At 39.7% G+C, this 12,717-nt stretch overlaps 1 protein-coding gene across 3 annotated transcripts in view; it reads right to left on the minus strand.

Moving 5' to 3' along the window:
• Positions 1-12,717, minus strand: part of SLC25A21 (solute carrier family 25 member 21) — a 498,703-nt gene that overhangs the window by 48,837 nt on the left and 437,149 nt on the right. For all 3 annotated transcript variants that reach the window (XM_065906189.1, XM_065906191.1, XM_065906190.1), the window contains exons 4-5: positions 10,606-10,672; positions 2,667-2,726 (exon numbers count right to left, since the gene is read on the minus strand). In XM_065906189.1, coding sequence (XP_065762261.1) covers positions 2,667-2,726; positions 10,606-10,672 — 127 coding nt within the window. The remainder of the gene's footprint in view (positions 1-2,666; positions 2,727-10,605; positions 10,673-12,717) is intronic.

Consider the following 12,717-nt stretch of genomic DNA (forward strand, 5'->3'; position numbering starts at 1 on the left):
CATATATACAATGGAATATGACTCAGCCATTAAAAAGAATGAAATAATGCCATTTGCAGGAACATGGATGGACCTGGAAATTACTACTAAGTGAAATGTGTCAAACAAAGACAAATCTCATAGGATATCACTTATATTTGAAATCTAAAAAAAAAAAAAATGATACAAATGAACTTATTTACAAAACAGAAACAGATTCATATACTTAGAGAACAAACATTATTATCAGAGGGGAAGGGAGGAGGGGAGGGGTTTGGGATTGATGTGTATACATTACTAATTGACGTGTACATATTACTATATTTAAAATAAAATGCCTTTCCATGAAAAAAAAACAATGAATTTTTTATATCACAGTTTTCTCATCTGTAAAATGGAGACTATAATATCTAACCTTTGTATTTAATAAGATTATTATGAGGGTCAAAGTCATGTGTGGAAGCCTCCTGTAAATTGCTGTTACTGCTACTAAAGACCTCTGTTACTGTTGTACAAAGAGGAAGAACAAAATTTCACACAGATTTCAGGAGAGAATAACTAACAATGTTTTCCTGTAATGCCCCTTTATCACAATTTTAAACATATCTGTATAGGGTAACAGACCAAATATTTTATTCATTTATCTCAGACTCCCATCATGGAAGCCAAAAGCAGAAGAAAAAGAAAAATACTAGTCCCAAACTCTTCTGACTGAAAAAAGCTAAAATCCAGATGTTCAGGTTTTTATTACTATATGCACCCTTCCAAGTAATTCACTTTTTTGTTCTTCTATAAAACTCAGCTACATTTGCTGTCAGAACTAGTGTTCAGCAGTCCCTTGTCAAAAGAATTGATCAGCTATCAGCATATCATGTTACTCAGGTTGTTCCAGAGATCAGCGGTGACCGTCAAGTTCCCAGCCTCCCAGGCTCTTCAAGTGAGAGCACCAAGGGACATTTAACGGCTGTTTAAGTGTCTAACTGCATCAAAGAGAAACTGAAATAAATGAGTTCAAGAAAAGAGAAAAACTGTATACAGTTTGCATGAATTCAGTGAGAGGATCTGGAGTGGCCAAATGCTTTTCTTTTTGAATTAGCAAGAAAGAAGCATGGTCTCTCACATGGTACAGATGCTCTACCCAGGAGCACCCAGCTGACCCGCTGGAAACCATCCTCTTTTTAACAAGATGTTTCCAAAGCGAAGGGAGACATTCAGGGAAGACACTGAGGAATTAACAAGAAATCTCAGCTAATTTTAGAACTCATGCTACCACTTCTCCTTCCAGGAGAAGCCTCCTCACAGCCCCCTTGTTTAAGCAGGACCAGAGGTTTCCTTGTCGTAACACAAAGCAACACTATTGGGTTTCTTAACTGGAGCCTTCCTAGAAAGGGAGCATGCATGATTTTTTTTTTTAATAGCAGTTAATTCTTAATCAGTCTTTGGTGTTGTTTAGTTGCTCAGTCGTGTCTGACTCTTTTGCGACCCCACAGACTGTAGCCTGCCAGGCTCCTCTGTCCATGGGATTTCCCAGGCAAGAATACTGGAGTGGGTTGCCATTTCCTTCTCCAGGGGATCTTCCAGACCCAAGGGTAGAACCTGCATCTCCTGCATTGCAAGTGGATTCTTTACCACTGGGCCACCAGGGAAGCCCACTGAATTACCGATTCCTGGTGGCTCAGCGGTAAAGAATCCCCCTGCAATGCAGAAGCTGTGGGAGGCACAGTTTTGAATTCCTGGATCCAGAAGATCCCCCGGAGGAGAACGTGGCAACCCACTCCAGTATTCTTGCCTGGAGAATCCCATGGACAGAGAAGCCTGGTGGGCTAGGATCCACAGGGTCGCCAACAGTTGGACAGTAAAGCAACTGAGCATGCAAAGTAAATAAAGAGCGGAAGCTCAGAACGCCGCCACTTTGGCTGAGTTCTGAGGTGATTCCATCAGGTAAACTGGAGGTTGGAAGGCACATTGTCACTTGGAGGGCCAAGGTAGAGTTAGTTTTGTTTAATCGTGTTTTGCAGATTTTGAGGAGAAATTATTGCACTGGCTCTTTCTGGGGCTCTTGCTGCACTCATACTAATAGAACATACTTGGCCAATATAATATAACTTGTTTTGTGAAAAGTAACAAAATCACTAAGAAAGAAAGGAGTGGTATCTACAAATGTTCAAATCACCAAATGACTTTTATCGTAATAGTTGATCTGACATGGTAAGATCACTATTCTCCCCAACTATAAAAGGCCTCTCAGTGGGCATCTGACCACAGAGTGACCTGAAGTCCTCTACTTACTACAGCTTGAGCAAGAGCTGGAAAAGTAACCCGTTAGGAAATAATTTTAGGTACATAGACTTTCACATAAATAGATATGTGTAGTATGTAGGTAAACACATGCATTTTGGGGGTTTAAAGGAGTCTTTGACAAATGCACCCTTTATTTTATATTCTTGACCATATCTCATATGGGCCTTTCCACACATATCATTATTATCATAAATTCATCACTGGGAGCTATAAAATAGCCAAATTGTGAGTTATTAGGAAGATGGCTTTCAACAAGTAGCTGAACATTGAATAACTCAAATTCATATTTTAGTAGCTGAGCTTGGGGAATCAAAAGGGTTTTTGTTTCCAGATTTTGCTTTATGAAATAACACACACACTTAAGTATAATAAATACTCTCACTTACCAATGCTGGTGACAGTGACACATATCCAAGCAATTTCTTGTACTGCTCAAAGGTGAAAAACTGTGAAACAAAACCAAACTCAGAGATTTATAACAATTTCCTGCAACAAACCTTTAAATTGACTCAAATTTCTTTAGTAAATCATTATATTCACTAATAACTTAAAAAATGATAAACCATTGAGCACAGTTTTTAATCCAGTCTTGGGTAGTTGCTATTGAATCTTACTTGAACATTCACACTTTTAAATGCAGCTATAATAACCTACAGAAGAGAAGATGGAATCCTTTATAGCAGTAAATGAACCATACAGCCGCCATTTACCATGACCATTTTCAGTTTCCCTAGACATCAATAGACTTCTTTTTTATGGCAGTGATTCAAAATTATAGGCATAGAGACCTGAAGTCTTCGGTCTCCTATGTTTTCTCTATGACCTGCTTTCCCAGTGAATGCCCAATTTTCTAACCCCCTTGTAAAAGACACCCACTTCTCGGCTGTAACTCGCATTTATATTGCTGTGTATCTCTATTGTCCTATGGGATTTCTAAACACTCAATAATGATGAAGATGCCATGATAAACTAGGAAAGGACCCAGCAAGGACACATCTAATCTGTCCCCTGCCTGAAAGTAAAACTGTCCTGAATCTGAATGAATAAACAGCTGTTTAATTTTCCCTTTAAAATCTGATGATGATGATGATGATGAAGATTTTGTTGGTTCTTTCAATAGTTGATGTTTAATATACTTTTCTCTGTGAAGGGATTTCTAGGGAGGCAAATCTAATAGGTCACTTCGTATAATATGCCCCAAATAAATTTTTCTCCTCTCTTTCTATCCTATGCATTTTGGACAACAATCTGGTTGAACATGATGTTTTGCCCCTGGATTCTCTGTTAGGTACCCTGCCAAAATCACCGATAAAACACACTCTTAGGTCCTGCTAGGGTCTGATTCTCAAGACTACAGAAATGGCATGGGCATTTTATGGTCTTAAATGTCTTCTACTCTATTACTTTATAACCCAGTACAATGGAGCAAGAAGAATATGTAGACTTGAAAGCCAGATAATATTCTGTTGTTAAAAAGAGGTAGTTACATGTAGACGTGGTTCTCTTGAATTTTTGGGCAGTTCAAAGGTCTTTATGTCACCAGATAGATTGATTCTTTTAAAGACTCAGGAGTGATTTTTGTGCTATGGTCTTTTAGATCACCTATGGATGTAGACTTCCACAGAACAGGAATTCATTCTTTCACTGATTTGACAAATATTTCTTGGTTCACACACTGGGGATGCAGCATAAACAAAGAGAAACCCTTGCTTTCTTGGTTTAACATTCTAGTGGATGGTAATAACCCTGAAACTATCCTGATGTTCAACTAATAACACCAAGAGCCACCACAGTTTTGATGAGAGATGTACTAGAAATGATTAAAAGGAAAAGGGTTATGGTCTTGGGTTTAAAAACTAAATTATGTTTTTCTTTCTTCTCATGGTCATCATCATAACAATTCTTTGATAATCACTTTGTGTGGATTTTGACATAAGCAGTCCTAGGTTTGAATCCTGACTTAGCTCTGGAAGCATAGCTTGACCTTTCTGACCTTGAGGACATAAGACTTCACTTCTAGAGTAGTCCTTAAATAAGAGAACTTGAGGAAGATTTCTTGACAGTCCCGGCACGCAGGAGACTTTCAGAAAATCATAGTTTCCATTTCCTTTCTTCACTTTGGGACTAAAGGAACCATAGATCCCTTATTGACATGGATCATTCACAAGAGCCTGCTGTGGTCCAGGAAACATGCTAAGGCCTTTGCACATGCTACTGCATTAAATTTATGAGACAGGTTATAGCACAATCATGATTCCCACTTGTAGATATCTGTCCTGCAGCTAGGGAGTCGAAGGATGGAGGTTTCTCGCTACGTCCAACTCCAAAGCCTGGGTTTGCTCTCAGCCACTATACTGCACTGCTCACTGGTGAGCCATGCTTTTTAGTGGTTTGGGAAGAGATTCTCTGTGCTACAGTTTTCTTCCTGCTGAAATCTCCTTGCCTTCCCTGACCCCAGAAGCTGAGGTCCTTAAGCAGAAGATTTCAAACTTTTCTGACCACAATCTAGGTAAAAATTATTTACCCAACTCAGATACATACATGCATGCAGCACACACTCACATTTATCACTGAAACAAAACACTGCTGTAAAACAGTGTTTACCACTTCACCTACGTGAAGAGGGGTAATGCATTCTGTTTCTACTCTATTTCATCAGAAATTTTTTTCTGGTGACCCACTACATTGATTTCAGAGCTCACGGGTCATGGTCCATATTTTGGAAACATGCTCTAAGGGGTCCATGTGAGTTCAGGGAAGTTCTGGGAGAGGATGGACCTTGCAGAATGCCTCACTACCTTGTTCCCTTCCAGTGTGAGTATGCATTTTTTCTTTCTGACTTTCTGTCATGAAAAGAAATTATAGACCAAACAGATCTTGAAGAAGTGTGGGAGCATAGACTTGACCTGTGATGTGTTGGGCTGTGCTTAGTCGCTCAGTCATGTCCTACTCTTTGTGACCCCACGGACTGTAGCCCATCAGGCTCCTCTGGGGGAGGAGATTCTCCAGGCATTGGAGAATTCTTGGGGATTCTCCAGGTAAGAATGCTGGAGTGGGCTGCCATGCCCTCCTCCAGGGAATCTTCCCAACCCAGGGATAAAACCCAGATCTCCTACACTGCAGGCTGATTCTTTATTGACTGAGCCACCAGTGAAGCCCAAGAATACTGGAGAGGGTAGCTTATCCCTTCTCCAGGGGATCTTCCCAACTCAGGAATCAAACCAGGGTCTCCTGCATTGCAGGTGGAATCTTTACCAGCTGAGCTACCAGGGAATCCCGGACTTGACCTGTAACTCTAAGCAGTTCTCACAGGGAATTCCAAGTCTACACTTTGGCGCAATTCTAGGCTTTTCATTTTCCTATCTCTAAAACTGCTTAAAAAAAAAAAGAAAAGCTACCACTAGCTGGTTGGTACTCATCAGCAGTCTAGCTGGAAGATTCTGGTTATGACTGGGATGAAGTGATTCAGATTCCTGGCAATAAAGAAACCTCATAGATCAGTGATAAGTTGCTAATAGATTAAATCCAAAACTAATGAACAATATATATTACATATTCTAATAAACAAATAGTGCTTTGAACTAAAAAAAAAAGACGTTTTAATTTCTACCTTTGCAACCAAAGTCTAAATTACTGGATATAAAATAAAATAATATCTTGAGAAAGGAAAAGTCAAAATCTTTTCAAATGGATTTCCAACAAAATTAAAATAATATAATGTCATTACAATGTGAAACCCATTATTAGCTAAAAATATTTGTTCATTCAACAGATATTTATTGGATGTCTCCCATGTGTAAAGTTTAGAAGATATTATACTAGACTACATCCTTAAGAACTAGTAGGTTAATTGTTATTGTAATTCCTTTCTATGCAGCACTAATACTTAACTGCCTTCATGATATTTAGTGCAGAGAAGTGATAAAGTTACCCTATCACATAAAATATGAGATTACACTCTAAGGATGAAATTAGGAGAGTCAACATGTTGAAGCTCCAGTACTTCAGCCACCTGATGTCAAGAGCTACCCAATAGAAAAGACCCTGATGCTTGGAGAGATTGAGGGCAGGAGGAGAAGGGGGTGACAGAGGATGAGATGCTTGGATGGCATCACTGGAAATAGTGAAGGACAGAGGAGTCTGGAGTGCTGCAGTCCGGCATTGCAAAGAGTTGGACATGATTTAGCAACTGAACAATAACAACAACATGTAGTAATGTTACCTATTCAAAGTCATGCAAATGTGTACTAAAGAGTTTTGAAAACATTTATAGCCAGTCAAGGTTTGGGGAATCTTGAATATAAAATCTGGAATCCAAACTACTATGGTATACATAATCTATCTATTGGAACCTTGAAATTGGTAGTCTGGTTGGGAGAGGGGTTGGACCTGGAGGACAGGCTGTGTGGTCCCTGGAGAAGTGTCAAGCTGTGGTTGGACAGGGGAGGTGGGCATGGTTTGCCTGGGTGACCCAGTCCTCTGGAGGGTGCTTTCATTGCTCACTAAACAATCTGATGACTAAGCTGACCTCCCAGATCATCTGTTCTGAGAGGCAGTTACATTACAGGGAAACAGTCTGATCCATTTGGGTCATACTTTTAACAAGTAGGCCCTGAGAAGTGCCCAGACTAGGACTGACTATTCCCCATCACAGAAGCAAGCCCTTCTGGGTACCGCTCTCAATGTCCTATACGTTTTGAAGCCTCCCAGTTTGGTTGGTGGTAACAGGCACTATTCCCAGTCCTGTGTGACTGCCCAGCACTGTTCCCACGAACGCTTCTGACCGCTCTTTCCAGGCCTCGCTAGTTTCCTCACGCGTGTGCTGGTCAGCTGGATACCGGAGGTGTCCCTCTGCAGATCTTAGGTGTCTCTCTCTGTGCAGATCTCTCTCTGGTGCTCTGTCCTGCGAACTCTAGATGCCTTTCCCTCCCAGCCTCTCAGCTCCTTCTCAACCCAGGGAGTCCACTGGTTGAGGGAGTCAACTGGATTTCTCCTGTGTATTCCTGAGCTAAGAACTCAAGGCAGTGAGTTGGGGCAATGTTTAGGGCACATCTCATCTGTTTTGCATCTCAGGTATGACTCTCCCTCTTTGTTTAATGTCCAGTGTCTTAAAAATATTCTGGTTTCATATATTTTGTTCATTTTCTGTTTTTGCTGTTTCAGGCAGCAGAGTAAATCTGGTCCCTGTGACTTCATCTTGGCTGGAAATGGAAGTCTCAGCCTTTCGGAAACTCTGAATAGTAGATGTGGGAATTTGGGGGAACAGGACAGGAATTCTCCTGTTATAAAGTAATAAATTTTCTTTCTGTTTCTTGTTACATGAAAGTGAAAGTGTTATTCGTTCAGTTGTGTCTGACTCTTTGCGACCACATGGACTGTAGCCCTCCAGGTTCCTCTGTCCATGGGACTCTACAGGAAGAATACTGGAGTGGGTAGCCATTTCCTTCTCCAGGGGATCTTCCCAACCCAGGATTGAACCCAGATCTTCTGCATTGCAGTCAGATTCTTTACCACTGAGCCTCCAGGGAAGCTCCTGTTACATATGTTTCATTTATTCATCTAATATCCATTGAACATCTACTTGTAAGCACTGTGATAAGTGTAAAGGATACAGAGGTGAATAAATAGACTTCACAATATATAATATTTTGTGAGTTTGGTTGGCATTAAGCAATCCTTGAGAATCTGACCAAGAACTGATGGTGTTTCCAGACCTGTGATGCTCAAAACTAGATCCTGGAATCCAGCATGCAGCACCTGCCATGTCTGAGCAACCAACTGGTCTCTTTCAGAGGTCTTCATTTCCTTTTGCTAATTCCAATACTCATTCTGTCTGTATTTGTGAAGGGGAGTTTTATTTATTTAGCATCAATGAATATTATTATTTTAACACTGAAATGAATTTCAAAGAATAAAGTACAGACAAAAATGATCTGTTTCTAGACATTGTCTCTGTTTCTATCTATATACATACACATACATATATATACATAATTTCAGAGACCATATATACATATGTATACGTGTGTGTATATATCTATGGCCTGAATATTTTTTCAAAGTAAACTGTGATGGCATACAATAAAGCAGTTTATGATGTATGAAATCGTTGCAATCAGATGATCATTTTCCTCACAAATCCTAAGATAAATATCTATAAAAGGAATGTTTTCATAAATTGTGTTGAAAAACTGGTGCTATCCATCTGGCAAAGATACACTTAACTCGAAGTCATACTTAAAAAGCCAACATACTTACCATATGTCTCAATAATTTTAAGGTAAAATCTACTTGAAACAAGATGTCTGGGACACATACACCATATCCAGTTGCCCAAAAGTTCATCTGTTAACCATTGTTCTGGCAGGGAGCATTGTTTTTTTAAAGTAGAGACAAGCTCAGTTTTGTAAAGCTCAACTTTTTTTCTTCCATAAAAGACTGTTCAACATTGATAAACGTTAATCCTCTAAAAGCTTAAATTGTCTCCAACGTATAGTATTAAGGAAAAATATTCCAGGAAAAACTGTAATTACAGTTTACTTTATTTATACATGTAAAACTCTGAACAAATGAATATATTATTCCATGGAGACAAAGTGACTTTCCTTGAACAGGAACTATGCTCTGTTTGTTTACTTGGGCAATCTTTTATCAAGTGAAGCCATTTCATAATTCAATTCAGCCCTCTTGTGTACTTTGGTGAACTTTTTCCAGATTCTCTATTGCGATTCAGATCCTCATAAAGAAATTTGTATTGAAGTAATAATGTAAAATCACAAAAAATATGGCAACGAAGAGGTGAATTTATAGAGGAAGTATGTTTTAAAGCTTTGCTTTCTGCACTCTAGACCGGAATTAAATCCTATTATATCTCTATTTTCACATGAGTAAAACTTTGGTGTCTGTGTTATATGTTGTTTTATTTTTTTAATCATAATTTTTAACTCAGTCATCTTCTTGACTGAGTATAAGCATATAAGCTGCATTTTATTACCTTTCAGGAATGTTGGGAATACAAACTGAGTAGTGTGTGTGAAAAAAGCTTTATGTCATCAGTTGGAAAGGAAGTCTTTAAGTTTATGTTATCTTTATTATGGAAAGATAAAGCTGTATTTGGTGATGGCAGTGGTTTTGGGAAGGGGATAGGGCCATCAGAGTCACTGTGATCAGGACTTCTGTCTGAAAGAACCTAGAAAAAAGCATGATCAAATTTCTTTCTTTTTCCCTTGGAGGTCCTGCTAGATCAGGAGGCTTCCCCAATGGCTCAGCTCATAAAGAATCTGCCTGCATAATGGGAGACCTGGGTTCGATCCCTGGGTTGGGAAGATCCCCTGGAGAAGGGAACAGCTACCCACTCCAGTATTCTGACCTGGAGAATTAGTCCTATATAGTCCATGGGGTCACAAAGAGTCAGACACGACTGAGTGACTTTCACTTTCACTTTCCCCTGGAGGTCCTGCTAGATCTCCATGTTCATATCCAGATACTGAACCAGCAGGGAGTGCATAAACCTCCATAGGTGGGACTTCCCTGGAGGTCCAGTGGTTGATACTTCACGTTTCAATGCAAGGGTTGCGAGTTTGATTCCTGGTCAGGGAATTAAGATCCCACATGCCTTGTGGCCAAAACACCAAAACAGGAAACAGAAGCAATATTGTAACAAATCCAGTACTTTAAAAATGGTCCACATTAAAAAAAAAATCTTAAAAAAACTCCATAGTTCTGTGGTTAAAGAATGGAAATCAATGTAGTGGAAGCATTGATAGTACTTTTGTGAAAACGAGTATAGAATATTTTAACAGAGGAGACCAGGGTGGAGAAATGAAGTTAGCACACCAAATAAATGTGTTATATAAGAACCACACACAAAGAAATATAATGTATTATTTCACTCTGTTCATAAAACGAGAATGATTTAGGGAAGGTTTTTCTACCTCTCCTCTCCTCTCTCTCTCTCTTTTTTTTTTTTTTTTTTTTACTAATTACTGCTCCAAAGGCAAGTTTACAAATTGCCTTGAGAAAAAGTCCAAGCTCTTTTGTGGCTGCTGTGGTTTGATTACATGAATTTCATTCACCATGGTAATTTTTGTGTAATTTTGTCATTAGAAGGGAATACTCTTTACCTGGAGAAAGAAATCCACAAACCAATATAGCAATATTTGAGAGAATGACCAAGTCTAATAATGATAAAAAATATAATTTCTATATAAAAATTTTAGTATTTCACATTAAATTCCCATTAATGTCCCATAGCTTATTGTGGGATGTGCTAATGCTGAAGCACTAAGTCCATTTTCACTTGATGGGAAGGCATATGTTGTTTACCTTTACTGCTCTTTTTGGTGTTTCAGCCAAGATGGGTGGTATAATCCCCTTGTAAAAACCGAACAACCTATTGGAGAAATGAAAAGATTTATGTAAGTAAGGAGGGCTTCCCAGCTGGCATGGTCATGGTCTCCTGCCAATGTAGGAGACGCAAGAGACGCAGGTTCAATCCCTGGCTCAGGAGGATCCCCTGGAAGAGGAAATGGCAACTCCCTCCAGTGTTCTTGCCTGGAAAATTCCATGGACAGAGGAGCCTGGCAGGCTACAGTCCATGGGGTTGCAAACAGCTGGACATGACTGAATGACTAAGCAAGCACGCACATATAAGTAAGGGAATTAGGATGGATAAAGCAGCTTATCTTAAAATATTCCCAACTATTCAATACAGCTCATTAGTCATGAAATCTTCCTTTGTTTTAATGCTAACGTGGAGAGACTATGAATTCTACATTTATACGTTCTATGACATTCAGAAGAGGAATAAATGATGCTGAGACTGGAACCCCTTAGGTAAGCTGCTAAAGATAATCATGAGTTGTACCTTAAAGATAAACTCAACCCTCCTTAATCTAAGGAATCTTCAATTTATTTTCTAAGTTGTGTGGTTGGTAGCCTTGAGCTCTCTACCATCTTATATCTCTCTCCTGTGGACACCAAATGAAGTGAAGGCTACACCTGAGCCCACTAGACTAAGACTTCAGAGGCTAACCAGGTGATGAAACCCTCAATTTTAGCTTCACTAACATAGGAGAAACTAACAAACTATATGGCTGTGGAACTAGGGCTCCTAGCCCTGTCCCAAATCAGTCATAATTTTTTTAGCTTCCTTGAGGGAGATGAAAGAAGGTCAGGGAGGGCTAATGACAGAGACATGTCCCTGACAGTAGAAGTATCAAGCTTTCCTGGAGGTGGTGCATGCTCGCTCAGTTGTGTCTGACTCTGTGACCCTATGGACTGGAGCTCACCAAACTCTGCTGCTGATGTGCAGTCTCACAGGGCATGGGGCAGCTGTTGTTTTCAATACTGACATGTGGTCACATATTCAGACATTTTTAGGAAAAAAAAGAGTGAGTGTCATAAGCCTACAAATTTTATAAAAAGTCACCATTTATTTCTCATTAAAATTTAAGATTCAAAATCTTAAATCTGTCTGCCCTGGAATTTACACACTCATATACACACATATATGCTATGACGGTGTAAAATCGAAAGTCGCTCAGTCGTGTCTAACTCTGTGACACCATGGACTATATAGTCCACAGAATTCTCCAGGCCAGAACACTGGAGTGGGTAGCCTTTTCTCGAGGGGATCTTCCAAACCCAGGGATCGAACCCAGGTCTCCCACACTGCACGTGGATTCTTTACCAGCTGAGCCACAAGGGAAGCCCAAGAATACTGGAATGAGTAGCCTATCCCTTCTTCAGCGGATCTTCCCAACCCAGGAATTGAATCGGGGTCTCCTGCATTGCAGGCGGATTCTTCATAAGCTGAATTATCAGGGAAGCCCCATGAGGGTATAGTGTAAATATATATATAGTATGAAAATATTTCAATAGGAAAGAATATTCTGCATCATTTTCTGAGATAATCAACTCCCCTGGTCAACCAGTAAGTGGCTACGGATAAAGGTAGGACTCAACCAGTCCCTATTTTAGGATAACCACTTAATATCCTAGAGAAGGCTAGAGCTTCTCTGATTAACCCATCAAACTTTACTCCAGCACCCTTAAGTTGGGTTCTGCTTCTAGCTATGCTCTGGATCAAAAAAGTTAAGAGTTTATTCAGACTAACCCACAGTGGCACTCAATCCAACATGGCAACCTCTTGCTCTTCCTCAACACACTGGCTGACACAGTACCTTTCAATGAAGGGAGCAAAAGCCTCATTTTACAGCTTCTAATTGTTAGTCCCTTGAGGGCTGGTGTTCCCTACAGTGCTTACCCCAGAGTCTTGTGCGTGTGTGTGCATCTGCATGTGTGTATGTAAACAGGACACAAATATTTGCTAAGCTTACAGATTTTATGAAGAGAAAGAAAGGAATCAAATGATCCCTTAATGTGGGCTTACTATGCCTGCTGTTTTTGACTTAATGAATAGCACTAGCATTTGTG

The sequence above is a fragment of the Muntiacus reevesi genome, chromosome 15 (genome assembly GCF_963930625.1).
Source record: "Muntiacus reevesi chromosome 15, mMunRee1.1, whole genome shotgun sequence".
Lineage (NCBI taxonomy): Eukaryota > Metazoa > Chordata > Mammalia > Artiodactyla > Cervidae > Muntiacus > Muntiacus reevesi.